Below are 16,651 nucleotides of genomic sequence, written 5' to 3'. Positions count from 1 at the left end.
TTGTCCTGTACGCAATATTCGGGGCGCCCCGGGGTGTTATACCCTTAGACCCCCGAAAATTTTCAATTACACGACTTTGGATGCACGAGCACACACACCGAGTCGAGGCTAAGCTCCTGCGTGTGTATGTACGTACATTATGTATAAGGGTGAGAAAAGTTTCGATTCGAGGGGGGAGGATCGCTGCCCAGATCCATGGCCTTTTTTTTTTTTTCTTACATTCGCAGCAGAAGGAAAGGATGAGCCAGAATCTCAAAAGTAGCTCTCCATCGGCTTTCAGGGGGGAAATTCGATCAAAATGGGTTTTGAAAAAGCCGAAAAGATCTGCAGTCTGTAAGTGTATAGGAGTTATAGAAGTGAGACTTTAAGTGATTAAATTTGGAAATTGAAAAATTTGCTTCTCGATCCAGGTGGGGGATATGAACATAGAGTTACACATATACGCCCAAGACTAATAGTACATGTATAGGGTCACCCCAAAGTATAAAAAACAACTTTAAACTTATCATCGATATTCCAAAGCGTTGCAAGTCCCATCCTGTGTAAAATAAGACCCAAAAGGAGCCAACGTTTGCGCGGAAGTTTAAATTGAACGCTGATGCCCACGAAGGCGTAGAAAGATAGCCGAGGCGGATTTCCCCTCCAGATTAATAGTCCCCGCCGCGAGGAAATCATTGCCCGCTCCGACCCGCGATCGGGAGAAAACGCGACCACTAATTCCGAGCTGACCGCGGGAAATTGCACTACGGATGGCTACCTAGTCGGATCGTTTGGTTTTTTTTTTTTTTTTTCTCCCTCTCGGGTGGTAAATTAAAAGCACCGCGGACTCTCGATATTTGTGATTGGGGGGGTTTCGCGCGGATTTCGAAAGTTTGAGCTATCGGCTGTGTGCACGGGAACGCCTGGAAAGGAAGGAAGTCGAGTGATTAGCACTTTTTTTTTTTTTTTCTCGTTACTCGCGGACTTTGGGAAATTATTCTCTTGGATACTACATTGAACTGCCTTGCTCGTGTTTCAACAGAAATAGCGATCGGTGGACACGATATATTTTCACGCTGGAATAAGAGAAAAAAAAAAATTAGGGGTCGGAGTTTTCATTAGGAGACCCTCCACGTGGTATTACGTATGCACCACGAAAAAGTTGTCATTTACGGCTCGAGGAAGATATTAATAGTTGACGTTTGCTCGGCTCATTAATAATGTCATATCCATGCAAATTAACTCGGCATCCGAGGCGGGATGGATACATATACCGCGTGCTGGCGACAAGAAGAGACGGACGAGTTATCGGTGAAACCATTTTTGAGGTTGAAATTTGCAAAAAAGACCCGCGCACGGGAGGTGATGCTCACTCTCCGACCAAACCAAAAGCAACCTTTGGTTTTAACGACCGAAGGGCGGCTCAATCTATCGTAGCCTCCAACACAAGCTGGTAACTGTGTCGATGATGATGATGCAGGTGGAACAGTTTCCTCCTCCCCGTATGATTTAATCCAAGCTCGGACTTGTGTGCGCATAACTGAGCTGCTGGACGCGACACCGACTCGCTGTTTTGCTTGATTGGACAAAGACTCGACAAATGGGTGTTTGCATGCATATTCTTGTAACGAGTATACCTTCATGTTCATTATTTTTAACTTCCCCTCTCTTTTTTTCTTTTATGTCGATGCACCTGATACTAAATTCCTTTCCTATTCTTTTTTTTTTTTTTTAGCAATTAAAAAAGAGTGTGTTTCCATGGCAAATGAAATTTATGTGAAAAAACGCGCACAAGCAATCGCGACCATTTCGATGCGCACGGCCGGATTGTCGGAATGCACGCAGCGCCAACAATGAATATATATATATATATATATACACTCGAACGGAAGACAAATGTCGCTCCGAGCGAGCATTGTCCACAGCTAGGCGAGACTATATATACAGGGGAAGCGAAAAAAAAAAAAAAAGATGTAGCGCGTGTCCCTTTTTTTGTTCTCCGTGCCAGGGCAATGCGGTTATTTATGCCACGAATGTAGATGGACGGACGCGCTAGATTATCGCTCGCGCGTTCTTTTCGCGGGAATTTTTTCACCTTTGCGCGTGAATCGATATATAACACTCTGTTCGATTTTTGCAAGTCTCGTTCTAGGATGTTTTGATTAATTTACATGTTAATACAAATGAAAATTTTTCAATTTTCTCATACAATGACTTGCAAGGAAGAAAAAAAAACACACAACAGTATAATTTTATGCTTATGCCAAATGTATTTAAGCCGACAATTTTTCTTGATTTTTCGATTAATAAAGCAAAAGAGGACAATTTTAACCCATAAATGTGCCATAGAAGCGCACGTGCCACGAGAACAAAAAAAAAAAGCCCTCCTTGCAGGTTCTTTCACGTACTCGCAATAACGCGCAACAAATGTCCTGTCGCTACCCCACGAGGATCACAGCTGCAGATTTCGATTCGAAATGCATGAGCTTTGCCCTTGTACAAGTGCAGTGGGACGCCTCTCACGTGGAAAGATTTTTCCCTCCATACGTATTTTTTGCACCAGGTGCTTTAACGCCTCGCTTTTTCCCTTTTGCCCCGTGGAATGGATAATCGGTGCCATGTAGAGGGTCGACGATTGAAAAGTACCTTACACTCGTCGATCGCTTTTTTTTTAGTAGTGTATATATAGAGTTGAATAATAGTATAGACAGCTTTTTTTTTGCATCCCAATTGTTGTTTGCAATTTTGCAACAGCGCACAGTTAGTTATAATTTTGCTTGACTGAGAAAAAAAAAAGGAAATACTAAAAACCCGCTCGAGCGTTGTAACCATAAATTGCTGTACGTGTAGACGCAGGTTTGGTTTGGAAAACCATTTTATGTGTAAAAAAAAAAAAAAAAAAAAAAAAAAGAAAACTACAAAGGGGGAAATAAAGTTCTGTGGATAACTACAGCGGCTCACCGCATTCGTTTCCCTTCGTCGGTTTCGGACGAGCGAACGCTGTTTAGGCGTGTACTCGCAACACAATTCCTCCAACATCTCGTGATAACTTTGAGTTTTTTTTGTACTCTTATACTCGTACAAGTTTATTGCCTGCGAAAATCATATCACTACAAATACGAATTTAATACGCCATAATTGTACGAACTCTACTTAATTACTTGCACTGAGATATCCGAAACTACGACCCATCCCTCTATCGTGTACGTTATTATGGGATAGGTATTTTTCAATGTATTTACTCTCTTCGTAAGTATGGACATATATAGACTTGTATGAACTTACCAAAAAAAAAAAAAAAAAAAAAAAAAACCACTTGAAACCAGTCTCCCAAAATAAATCAAGCATTCAGTTACCCGATGAGCGATTTTCCGGTCTTTCGCGCGCACCGTAAACACCGTTGTACACCAAAACACGAGCAACGCGGCGCAAACGAAAAAAAGCGACACGCCCCAGTCCAGCGCATACAGCACAGCCCCACCCTCTCGATCGCGTACATATTGTCTCTGACCCACTGTGTGCTTTGTTTTTTTGCAGCTTCCGGCTCGGGCTCGGTGATCGGCCGGGACCCTCTTCCACCGCGCGCCGTCAGCACCTCGCAGCTCAACCAGGCCGCCAACGGTCGGCAACAGTCACCCTCGGTCCCTGGAGCCCAGCAGCACCACCTCCACCAGGTGTCCACGCTCCCGCGGCCCAGTGGGGGTGGCCAGCAGCCGTCGCTGCCGGTCCATCAGCAGCCCTTGGCTCAGGACCACCACCTCCATCACCACCACCACCATCGCCACAATGACCCCAGGACGGAGTACGCGAACCACATACTCAAGGCTGCCAGTAGTGGTGACGTCAGGACGTGAGTGTGCCTGCACGACCTTTCACCGATTGTCATTTCGGAACAGGTTTTTTCACCCCCAAAAAATGCCACTGCCAAGTTACTTTTAATCAGAGAAGAGAAAGGGTCGTTATTTCCGGGAATCGGTGATGGTGGAGATGCCAAGTAGGCGCTTGATACTTTTCGCGAATAAAAGACAAAAGCTCCTCGAGTGTAGTATATGTATGCGCTGTTCCGAGTAGAGCGTCGCGAAAATTCCGAGACGATGGCACAAATGTTGGGCTCTCTCGGCTTTTCTTGCGGAAACGAGTGTCCGCGGGGGATTATCCCTTTCTGGACAACAGTAGCTAATTTTCTTTTTTTTTTTTTTTTATTCCGTTCCGAAATGATGGACAACACAAAATCAACAACTTGCTAATCGGGAACCATGATGATTTTTTCCTCCCACATCACAATAGGCTCAACAGCGACTTGAGAGATCCGAGAATAGCATCGCCGTGTTCTGGACAGCGTCTCGTCAGTCCGACGAGCCACTTGAGGGTCATTTCGCCGGTCGACCATCGGGTCTCCAGCCCGAGCGATAGCGAGAGACACGCGCACAGCCAAAGTGAGTACATTGTATGATGTTGCGCATTTTCCTTGTGTCTCTATTAAAAAATATGTGTGTATAAGCCCTGTTGAGATCCAATCAATTGGTGGTGTGTGGCATTTTAATCTCGTTGAAGATGGTCTTTCAAAACCACACTGTAAAAACTTTAGTCTATGAGATTTTTTTTTTTTTTTTTTTTATTGGCTTACTTTTGCTATTGATGTTGTAAAATTTTTTTACCTAGTATTGATGAAAACAATTGATTTTTAAAGTCACGATGCAATTGCAAAGGGGCATCGAAAACAGAAATAATACCAGGAGTCTCTTATCTTATTCACGCGGGTGCGCTCCAATCACGAGAGCTGCTGCACCTCGTGTCTCACCGTGTGTATTACCTAAGGGCCCGAGTGCCAAGTGTGTCGGCTGCGTTTTCTGGAATACTTAATTGAACACAATTGAAACAAACGAGTTTGAAGAAATTGTCCTTAGTGTATAATTTATTGTACGTGGATGGAGGTACAGCGAAGTGTTGAATTTTCTGACTTATTCAAATGTTATTTTTTATTTATTTTTTTTTAATTAACTGCTCCCACTCCTCTTTTGCATGCACTCAAGCAAGATATTCCCCTAAAATAAATGAAAAATCACCCCTGAATCAACACAAATGAAAATAAAAAACTGCTGATAGATTGGCCTTACACACATCGAAAACATTTTTAAAAAGTGCCATTTAATACCCTTTGTTTCAAAAGGTGTGAGTATCTCGACAAAATCATTCTGAATTTAGCCTTTTTTTTAGAATCGCTCATACAGTTACACCTAAACACGCCGAGCCACTTGAAACGGCTATTCTAAGGAATACTGAAATAAAATTAAAAAAAATACGGTCCATCTCTTTCAGCGTGTATACCGATAAAAGACTCGAAAAACGGACGAAAGTATAAGTATAGCCAAAAAGCCGAGCACAGATAAAAAAACAGCCGTACACTAAACGTGTGTGTTACGCGGCTCTTGAAGAGGTCAATGAATTATTTACCGCCCTAGCCTTCAGCTCCGTATGTATCAACATACACGTGTCATGCAAGCACAAACGAGCTTTCGATGGAGGGACTAAAAAAGCTCCCTGCACATGCTTATGGCCCTCTTTCCTCTTATTATTATTGTCATTGTTATTATTATTATTATAATTGACCCCCCCCCCTCTGCTTGTACACGTGACTCTAAATTATTGTTCAAGACCTCGATTGACCCGCAAAAAACCCAAGTATTCAAAGTGTTTTTCCAATTCTCTTTGCACAGGTGACCGAGGCACCACGTCGAGCCCGAACCTTCGGGACTCGGAGCGTGGCAGCAACCCTGCCCTGCGCCAAATACAACGCGGCACCGGCTCCCGCCAATCCGGAGAGCTTCTGCACAAGAGGGTGAGTACTGTAGCTCCAATCGCTGGAATACACATTTATATGTATACGTAGTTTATACAATTATTGTCCGAGAGTGTCCCTTGATGTATGCGTATATTGTTCTCATTGTACCCTCAGTGTTTCGTAGTCCAAGCTTCCTGAGGCGCACTTTTACGTGCGTCGAATATATATATACACGAGACACATCAGCGTATCGCTCGTGTCGTGTGTTTGGTGTTTTTGTATTTTCGCATCATTAGGAGATGTTTCACGAGTCAAAAAATAACTGCACGATAATGGGAGTCGTCGAGCTCTCCGAAACGGTTGCGATTCTTTGTACCTAATTATTATTATTATTATTATATAGCGCGAAAAGATTAAATTCCGAATGAAACAATAACAGCGATAAGCACCATCGAGTGGCGAGGGGGGGGGGAGATAATAGAAACGCGCATCTGCACATTCGAGTTGGGGCTTATCAGTGCGTTCCTATGTGCACGCAAGTTAGTATGCTCTAGACCGGTTCTCTCGACCTGTTTCAATTTTTCTTTTTTTTTTTTTTTATACTCGTGCACATAAGTACCTACTTACGTGCGCACGAGTAATACAAAAGAGAGACTCCGTTGTGTTTTAACAGCGCGCACGTGCACTCGCATGCGAGTCGTCCTCGAAAATGATAATAACGGGTGTACAAAGAGAGGAAAAAACAAAGTAAATTGTACGAATCAGGTAAAAAGGTGTCCTTTTAGTGATACGTGTGGGAACTTGAGGTAGGAGATAGGAGATACAAGAATGGGGTAGGGAGGTTTGGAAGAAGAAGAATCGGGGGTGGATGAAGGGGGGGAGGAAAAAGACAGTGACGGGACGATATGCGGTTACACGGTCAGCGAGGGCACGATGCCAGAGGGAGAATCTTAAAATTAAAGCGATCCCAAGGTCCGAGTCCTGTTTTCCGAAGGAGGCTGAAGAGAGTTTTTTTTTTTTTTTGTGCTTTGAATTTTTTCTGACGAGTTGGATGGATTTTCCGGGGAGCTGAGATTTCGAGATCTAGAGGGTGAATGGATGGATGATGTATGACTTGAGCTGAGTTTTTTTGTTTTAATTTCATTCAAACAATATACGTTTCAGTTTTAAAATAAAAAAAAAAAGAAAGTTTTAAGGGCAACTGAAAAATAAATAGTATAATCTGAAACGGGTTGATGTGTCAGTCGAATGAATTGAAAATTAATGCCAACCGGTACGTCCCGACTAGCACAAATTAGCAACAACTTTATCTGCCGATGTTTCCGTAAACAACAAAACAATTTTTCAATTTTCAAAAGAAAAAACAACCTGTTCTCTTGCACAAGCATTCAGTAAACCATTATCACCCTAAATCACCCTGGTAAGGGTCGTTCAAGCGTTTACTGTGCACGACGGAAACGTCAAAAAACACAAAGTTATGACAACAATGTTCATTAAAGACAATTATCCTCTGATGCAATTGAAAAAAAAAAAAAAAAAAAAAAAAAAAAACCAATCTTTTTAATTACGAGCGTTTCCAAAGCTCTTCTATGGGGTTTCCTACGCGGTACACAGAGAGAATCCGCGTCTCCCACGGGAGCTTTTTCATCGTCTTGGCCAAGTTTCTCTCCGTACGGGCGGTCGAGTTCCCGAGAAAACTGCTCGCTTCCTCGTTCCCGAGCCCGTATATATAATATACCGTCCCAACCATAGTACTCCCCCCTCGGCAATGGCCGTTGTTGCAGTTTCCGCTAACTACTCCCCCGCCAACTGCAATCTCAGCGGTGCGTGCAACAGCTAGGGAGAGAAGCGCGTATAGCGCGCCCTCCGGCTTCCTAGGCCAAATTAAACGCGCGCGCGCGCCTTAAATTATAATTGTCACTTTTCGAAAGACTCTCCGAGAGCATCCGCGCTCCGGCTGGCTATTCCCGTTTTCTTCTCTTGGCTTGGATGTCTTATCGTCCCCCTTTTTTTTTTTTTTTTTTTTTTTTTCACATATATACCAACGGGTAAGCATATACATACTCCTTGACTTCTTAAAAATGATAATACGAAAGGAATCGTTTTTTTATTACTAATCAAAAGTCGGTTATTGGGTCTCGTGATTACTTTTTTAACTTGTATATTTCAGTGAGATGTTGCAAACATCTGGTAGGGATGCCAGACTCTGTTTTACTACCTGTATACTATAATATGTACAATAAATGATCAATCAGTAAAATTTCATGTTGATCGCGGTAATTAACGGATATCCGTTTTCTCTGGGGACAATAACAACAATAATAGTAATAATAATAATAATCATTCATGGAAAGCAGTAAGAGTAAGAAAGCGTGATAAAAAAAAAAAAAAAGATTGCGGGACACGAGAGAATCCCTCGTGTAATCGATTACTCTCGTCTCTAATATCGATACATGCCTATACACATACCGGTATACAGTTTCAACTAGTTTGACTCCGTTTTTGCTCTGTTTATTTCTTGGAGCGTAACGGTGTTTTATGCACATTTTTTTTTTTTTATTTATTTATTTTTTTTTTTCGTCGATACAGAAAATAATGTATCACGCGACTCTTGTGGAACGAATATTGAGTTGTATAGGCCAAATACTATAGCGAACCGTTACGTTACTTCCAATTGGAGCAGGGTAGGGATTGAGCGATTGTTATAGACTCGCAGCTTTTGCAAAATTCACGGCTTATAGACCATGTTATGCTTTTGCCCATTCGACTGGGCGATGATACCGATTTCTCGATTCGGCTACCAAACGCGATCGAACAACGGACTAATTCATCAAATCATCGCAGAAAGGACGATCATCAAGGAAATTATCAGGAAACTCATTTGGTGCGTAAAAAAGCGCAAGGTGTTCGAAGAAAATAGAAGTGACGCACCAAAGGCGATCCAGTTGGACAAGGATCTGTAGGTAATAACGGCGGTATGCTTTTTTTTACCGCGCAATACTTACAGCTCACTTCTAAGGTACCTTTACCTGTAGATATATATATAATCCTTGTACAAGGAGGAGAAGAGAAAAAGAAAATTGTGATGGGGGAAAAAAAAAAAAAAAAAACGATGCTGGGAACTCGGAAACAAATGCACGGAGAAGCAGAAAAGGTCGTAATCTCTCTGAGCGATGAGATAGCAAAATATTAAGCGACAAAAATTACCTACTTACAGCTATATACGTATAGGTAAGTTGCGATGTCTTAAATACTATTCGGATGTAGATGGTAAATTTGACTAAATAACAGCATTGTCGCTGACACGTGACAACAAGACTCTAGTGCAAGATCCAACAAAAGATATAAAATATACATCCAAAGAGCCAAGGAAGAAAGTCCATACGGTCGTATCATAATATGCGGGGCATTAATAAAATAAGCCACGAGCGAGTCGAGGTATATATATACGTATACACGTGTACGAAATTCGCTCGAGAACAGAAGTACGGGCACGAGGAGAGAGAGGGGAGGGGGTGAAATTCAAAGAGAAAGGGCTCCGTAGCATAAATAAGGAATCAGTGAATAAAAGAGAGAGAGAGAGAAAAAAAGAAGAAGAGGAGGAGGTCCGGAGGAAGGAAAGGAGGCGAAGTAAGGGGAGGAGGAGGTGATGTGGCCGAAGAGAGGCTGCACGGAACCGCGATACGGAGAAGAAACAAAAGAAGAGGCTGTGGGAGGGTCCAGCCGGAGACTAGGCCCGGTCCTGAGCAACGCTCCCTCCGAGACGAAGAAGCATAAGAGAAGGCCTTTTTATCGGCAAGCCCGAGCGCCGAGACGCCCAGTGTGTGCTTGCCGGCCGCCCGCGTCTCTTCTTCTTCTTCGTACAATACCTCCCCCGCGCGTATATATTTTTCCTCGTATACCTATCATCACGTATTACGTATAGCAGAGCCGAGATGTCTCTCGAGCCTCGCGTTTTTTCGCCCCTCCCGAGGTGATGATGCTACGCCGAGAGTCGTAAAGTTCTTCCAGTCCACGTGAACGGTAGTTTTTGTACTTGATGGCGCGTGTCGCCAGGGGCCCGAGGTACTTTTCCCCACTAAGAGTGCAGTGAACGACCAAAGGTTGAAAAAAAAGGGGGGGAGGCCCAAAAAGCAGAAAAAGAAAAGTTCTCTGTTGAAGCACACGGTGCAACGCGCAACACTTATACATACGTGTGACATATATTCCAAAAAGTAAGTATCCATACATCCATCCGTGGTATACCGTTGGGTGTCTGTTGTCACAATAAAAAAAAAAAAAAAAATGAAGAAAAAACTTGCAACGCGTGAAATCACGTATTTTTCGCAACAATGCCCTATAAAAGCATGCGTGCATCTATTGTACCAAGGCTGTGTGTTTTCGTCGCATTGCGCGTGTTCGCAACCCGGTTTTCGCACGGGGATATAAATTTATTAGGATATGCGAGTGTGTGCACCCCTTTTTTTCTTCTTTTCTCTTTTTGTGCAGTATACACGCACACATTGGCTACAGCTGTAGTCAACAGCGGCTCCATGTGGAGGTGGGAGGAGTAACTCGATATATACTTTCTCCTTATTTGCTTCAATACAGCACATCAAGGATGGCTTTTGGACGATTGAGACGGTTTAAATCGTTTTGCCGCCTCGTAAATTTCCCCTCTTCGACCGTCGTTGTTTTGAGGTGCAGAGATATTACAACTATAGTGTGGGGCACGAAATCATACGTGATTAAGTGGATAACGCAAGGGGATCCGGGCCAAAAAGACGTGCGTGAGTTCTGTATTGATCACCATAGTAAACAATGACGCGGGAAGAATCAACCGGTACAGGAAATCGTGAGGAGATCGATTGTGGGAGATCACACAATGTCTTGTACGCATCCGTAGCGCGTATGTATACATGCACACGCGCAGGACTCGTCGGTGGGCTATTGCAGGGCAAAGGCGCAGGAACAACCGCGCCAGTGCGCGCAGCGTCGCGGGGAGTCCCTTTCATCCTCTCTCTTGCCTTTTCCAACCTGTTATACCTACAGGTCCTATAAAGGCGGGCACCACTCGTGGGTGCTTTCCGCGATACCTTATCCTGCTTACTGTCGTGCTTCCAGTTGGTTGGGGTACTTTGCGCAACAGACCGGACTTTCGTGGTTGTTGGCTGAAGGGGATGCACTTTGGTGCGTGTGCGATGAAAACGCTTTGCTTGCCTTTGGCGGAAAATTAATTTGGTAGTTGAATTTGATGTGATTTTGAACGCAATTACTATACGTTTTTACATACTCCTGGGGTGTGTCATTACATCGAGAAAGTGTTTTTTGTGCCAATATGAAAACAATTGTCTAGTGAATATATGTAAAATGAGCTTCCCAAATACTGTGTAGCGACTCTTTTGCCAAATAAAGTCTTATCGATGAATAAACATGTGAAATTTTTATTAGCGCGGGCTGATCGTAGTAATACGGTCTTACCAAAATCGTCATTGATCTACTGAACAAAGTTTTACGGCGGAAAACTTTCACAACTGCAATTGCATTTGATGAATATGTTTACAGATATAATAAATAGTAAATAAAAAAACATAGAATGAAACTTGGTGTGTGTGTCTCTTGAATTGTTGCACCGTGAAAGTAGAAAGTCAAAAGTAATGCGATCAGAGCACACTACTTTAATACCGATTTTTCCACAATTTTACCTCACGCAAAAGCTCTGATTTTCACGGTAACTCCCTGGGCTTATTACGAATCATTTTTTACCCCCATCATCTCCCCAGCTTCCGCTTTCGCGTCAATAATCCCAGAAGTGACGATTCCTCGGCAAAAATTTCTCCAAAACCATCCGAATGAACCGCTGGGACTGGCGCTCATTAGCGGGAAATCACGGCGCAGGGTATATATACTTTCCCGCGGAGCTTTCCAACACCATAAGGGTATAAATATACCAGTGTCTCGGGAGAGGAAAAAAAACCCCCCGTCATGCACTGGTCTGTCCGTCAACCAGTACGTATAGGTACATTATATGCTTTCTTATTTTCTCGTGTACCATGTACTGGCCAGCTCGGACTATAATTCCCCAAATTATGGGAATTAGAGAGTAGTCGAGTTTTTTTATTTTTTTTATTTACGAGATTTTAAGAGCGCGAAAGTGGAGTTTGGGAAAGTGGACGATTTACGACCCTGTTGCAGAGACAAGTTCGCTTATAATCAGAGTTTTCACTGGGGCATACCACGTTCATAATGTATACATGATTTTTAAAAAAATGACTCGTTGAAGCATCTCTTAAAGTTGAAGCTTTGAAAAAGTAAGGAAAGAAAGAAAAAAAAGGTGTCCCAAAGGGGGTATAGAGCCGAAAGAAAGAGAAAGAAGAGAAAAAAAAAAAAAAAAAAAAAAGTCTCCCGCATGTGAAACCCCCGCAGAGTCAATCCGGTAGCAGGCGAGGCAGCAGCAACCGAGGCTCCAGCAGCGACAGAAGTGCCGGCATCGGGGGCAGCAGTGGCAGTCTGGTGCATCAGGTGTCGGCGGGCGAGCTGCTCGGCCGTACGCACGAGGAGCTGGTGCTCCTGCTGATACAGCTCAGACGCCAGAGCGCCACTCTGTGCAAGGCCATGGAAACTTGCCACATGGAGATCGAGGCACAGGTGTCCTAACGTCCATAAGAGACCTCTTCTTTTCCTCCTCGACATCATCTTTATCGCCTTTCTTTCTTATTTCTATACTGTTCATTCTTACTTTGAGCCAGTTGGTGTAGCTTACTTTTGTCTGCAGGCTTTTTTTTTCCATTTCCTATACGCTTTTTGAGTTTTGATGCTTTGTGTTGCGAAAGTAAGAGTAGTGGTGACATTCATTGCTTGCTGTATTATATAGTCTTTATAGTGTTCATCGTAGATTGGATTTTCATTTCTATTGCGGGACCAAAAAAAAAAGTCACTTGGAAATCATTTTTTTCTGAATATTTATTCTTTTTTTTTTTTTTTTTCAAAAATCGCAATGAATTAAGCACTATCAGTACTACGCAACGTAGCCTGCTTGATCCACTTAGAATTTGTATCTCAACGATATTTGTATATTTCAGCGAAATTAAATGAAAAACCGCTTTGGTGAAGGTTCCAGGATACGCTTGGTCACTCTTGCTTTCACCATTTAGATTGTAATACATTACCAGCAAAATACAATCTAACATCTAAATTAAGATTAACATTAAGAAATTTTTGTATTAATATTTTTTCAACAGGTTCTCATCATCTAGTCTTTAAATATGAATCAGCGAATTTGTATCTTGAGTTTTCTTTACTCACCAATCACTAAGTTATCACCAAACTGATGTTATCGATGAAAGCTCTACAAGCAGATTTACTAGAAAGTCTTTTTATTCCCTGATTCAGTTTTAAAGAATACATATAGTATTTAGTTTTATCTTTGACAGTAGTTTTACAAATGGAAAAAAAAAAAAAAAAAAAAAATTGCTGCAAGTACAATAAAGACCACAGTTATGTATAACTCAAAGCAGTCACTTTTGCAATTTACGGAAAGTAAATTGTATTGCAAGCAGCAATTTTATTTCCCAAGTATACATCACACCAGACACGCCTATAGTTGCAATAAGCTAACAAATCCATCTTTTCGTCATGAATAAAAAATACTGTCAACACAAAAATCCAATCATCTTGTCTGATCGTAAATTCAAGAATTCCCACTAAAGATACATTAGACATTGGAAAAAAAAACACTTAATATAAGACCAGATTTTATATTTACGAGGGCAACAAACTGCCAGCACGACCCATCGCTTCACTGTCGACCACAATAAAATTTTTCACTACCGGTAAATCTAGACACTTTTCGTACAACAGACAAACAAACAAACAAACTCGACGTACAATACCGAAGGCATCCAAAAGCCACAACCTAATAATGAAATCGCCCTACAACGCAATAATGCACAATAATCACTGCTCGTAATAATCCTCGTTCTTCTCGCTCGGTATGGCCAATGGACCGCGGAACAAAGGGGCGGCAGCGAATAGCCCAATTAATTTCAATTTCATATACCTCTTCCGCGCCACATACTTACAAGGCAAAACTTGTTACTCGTGCATAGAATACTATTTACGTGTTAATACAACTACCGATTTTTTTGATGCGCTTTTAATTGTTGCGTGAAAAATGGCCCACTTTAAGCGTCAGCGCGACGATTATTTCGAAGCTCTTTTAAATCTATTGATCCGAGAGTTGAAAAAAAAATTAGAAATCTGCCAACTCGACACCTCCTCTTGACCGGCCAAATGAGACAACCCCCTTACATCACATATGTATCTCTTTCGGAGCAACGACTTGCGTATCAAATTTCCGCGAAAGGAACGGGTAAGCAGAGAAGTCACTGTGACAGCAAGAACGTGTCTTGGCGACAGCGATCTCTTTTTTTTTTTTTTTTTTTTTTTTTTTTGTCTCTCTCGTATCGTTGGTGGTTGTGTCTATTTGACACTGGACCGCTACCGTTGCAGGCACACAATCTCTCCCGTACAGATATATATGCACCCGTGTATACAGTGCAGGCGTCGGCTTTCCGTCCACTTTGGCGCGTTGACTCTCTTCTTCTTCTTCCTCTTCTTTTTCTTCCTACTGCTACGATCTACCAACTACTTTTCTTCCATCATACATACATACATATGTGTGTATCACACGTAGAGTAGGAGGCTGCACATGCCACGCTCTCTAGGCAGAGCCTCGCAGTAGTCGAGGTGACGTCGGCCGGTGTCCACGCGGCTTCTTTAATTTTCTCTTTCTGTCTTTTTTTTTCGTGTCTCCGGTACTCCCAGCTTGTAGGTACCTTCAAAGTCTTGCACGAATTAGCTCGTTTGCGCGTAAACGGACGACAGTTACAAATGTAGAGATTTTTTCAAAAGATATATTGTTCGTAACAATAACGGTGGAATAATATTTCTTCGTTCTTCGAATCAAAAATATACTTTGGGGTAATTTAATAATTAAAAACCTCACTATGCATGGTATAACTTTGTAACGATCAATTCAAACATGTTCCTCAATGCTTTTTTGTTCCAAAAACATACCTAATATCTAAAACAGCAATAAAAATTAAAAATTAATTTTTCCAACAAATTAAACAAACAATACAAGGGAAAATCTGTCTATACACGTAATATTAACCCATTAACCAACGCGTAAGTTGTACATGATATACATTCACGCACATGTGCGCTCGCTCTTGCACATAAACTATTAGTTTCCATTCAAATGCCCAAAGTTTTGGTGCAAACTTTCGTGGGTGAGGCTCAGCGTACGTGTGCAACGCGGGTGGAGCTGTATATAGGGTGGCTGTGGGGGTGGTGTTATATATACCCTCGAAGTGTGTGGCTGTACGTAAATTGGTTTTCTTTGGATTTGCAGGCTAGGCTGGTTGAGCTGGACACTCCGCGGCGATTGGAAAACTTGCAGAAGCTGGACGATCTTAAGAAGCACCTGATGGACCTCGAAAAGCAGGTGAGTTTTTTTTTTTTTTTTTTTTTTTTTTCAAGCAAATTTATCCACTTTGTAAAGGTTTTTTGTATGGGTAATACCACAAGATTTCAGATCAGCTATTAGAAGAAAATTTTGGCTTCTTTGATCGTCGTGAATTTTACTTTCAAAAGTCGTTATAAGTATAAATATTCACGGAAAATAGTTTTAATTTACTCGTTGTTGTAAATACTCGTTAATTTTCGAGTACCTGCTTGTATGTTACCACTTGCTACAGCTGCATGCTGGTAATTGTCTTTAATTCGTGTTGAGGGTACCATCAATAGAGAGTTAACTAACCGAGTACTAAGTATACTTCAATTCTTGACCAATTGAGGACACTTGATTATCTGGTTGCACAACATTTTCATTTATTCTGTTTAATTTGCTTATAATTTCCTAAGAACTCGATTTAAAATGTAAATGATTCGATTTTGTAGCTATGCACACGTGTATGTACACAAAGTTTAGCCTTGTGTCTTTTCCCAGTAAGAAAAATTGAGACTGCATCAAAAGATGTTGAATAGGTGTATTCCAGACACATGAAATAATAAAAAAAATTTCGATTTTTGTCACCAGAGAAGTTATTGAGAAATGTTATGATTGATACTTTTAGCATAGAACAACTTATTTTTGCATCACTAAAGCTCAGCATCACCAAAAGTTATAAGAATTTCATCTATAACATTTTAATGAAGTTTATATTGACAGATGATGAAATATATAAACGACCATGCAAAAAAAAAAAAAAAAAAAAAACCTCTCCTTTAGCATTGACCAATCGCTCGACCGTTTCAGTACGAAAAGGGCAAGCCGCTGGTAAACCTCGTCGACAACATGGTAAAGCTCGGCTCGCTTTACAACTGCAACCGGGCGAACGGCGTGAGCTGCAACAGCTTGCCGGGCTCGCGTTACGACTTCACGCCGGACAACAGCGCCAGGGAGCAACACCGCGACCGGCTCGAGTTCAACCAGCGCGTCCAGGAGCAGAGGCTGCTCGCCGAGGAGCGACGCGACTGGGACAGGCTCAGCCCCGATCACGGACAGCTGCAGGTGAGCTTTTATATACTTACCTTTCCGAATCATTTTTCCCGCAATTTCAAACTAAAAGAACTAAAAGAAGAGCACCGCGTGAGATTCTTCCAACCCCACGCTCATTAACCCACATAGTATATAAGAGGACCACCCTCGCGCGTGCGTTTGCATTTTACCACGTGCACCGCGCCGTAGCTGATGAGCGACCTCTTCGAGTCACTCTCGGGGGGATGGGCGGCTTATCGCGAAGAGAGCCCACCCTCCCCTTGGTCTCGCTCGCCCCATCGTTGATCTAGTTTTTGCATTACATAAACGTGTATGAAAAAAAAAAAAGGTGATTTTGCAAAAGGTAA

General features: G+C 42.1%; 1 protein-coding gene across 1 annotated transcript in view; it reads left to right on the top strand.

Annotated features, from left to right (window-relative positions):
* LOC106639841 (uncharacterized) overlaps window positions 1-16,651 on the top strand; it is a 101,712-nt gene that overhangs the window by 74,891 nt on the left and 10,170 nt on the right. Inside the window, exons 11-16 of the mRNA XM_089596452.1 lie at window positions 3,517-3,829; window positions 4,267-4,415; window positions 5,697-5,818; window positions 12,167-12,388; window positions 15,156-15,248; window positions 16,062-16,320. Of these exons, the coding sequence (XP_089452578.1) occupies window positions 3,517-3,829; window positions 4,267-4,415; window positions 5,697-5,818; window positions 12,167-12,388; window positions 15,156-15,248; window positions 16,062-16,320 (1,158 nt within the window). The remainder of the gene's footprint in view (window positions 1-3,516; window positions 3,830-4,266; window positions 4,416-5,696; window positions 5,819-12,166; window positions 12,389-15,155; window positions 15,249-16,061; window positions 16,321-16,651) is intronic.

This window comes from Copidosoma floridanum, unplaced genomic scaffold (genome assembly GCF_036245765.1).
Source record: "Copidosoma floridanum isolate Cflo_tuat_1 unplaced genomic scaffold, Cflo_Japanese_pri ptg000030l, whole genome shotgun sequence".
In the NCBI taxonomy this organism is placed as follows: Eukaryota; Metazoa; Arthropoda; class Insecta; order Hymenoptera; family Encyrtidae; genus Copidosoma; species Copidosoma floridanum.
The sequence above is the reverse complement of the archived record's forward strand: the minus strand, read 5'-3'. Positions and strand labels throughout refer to the sequence as shown.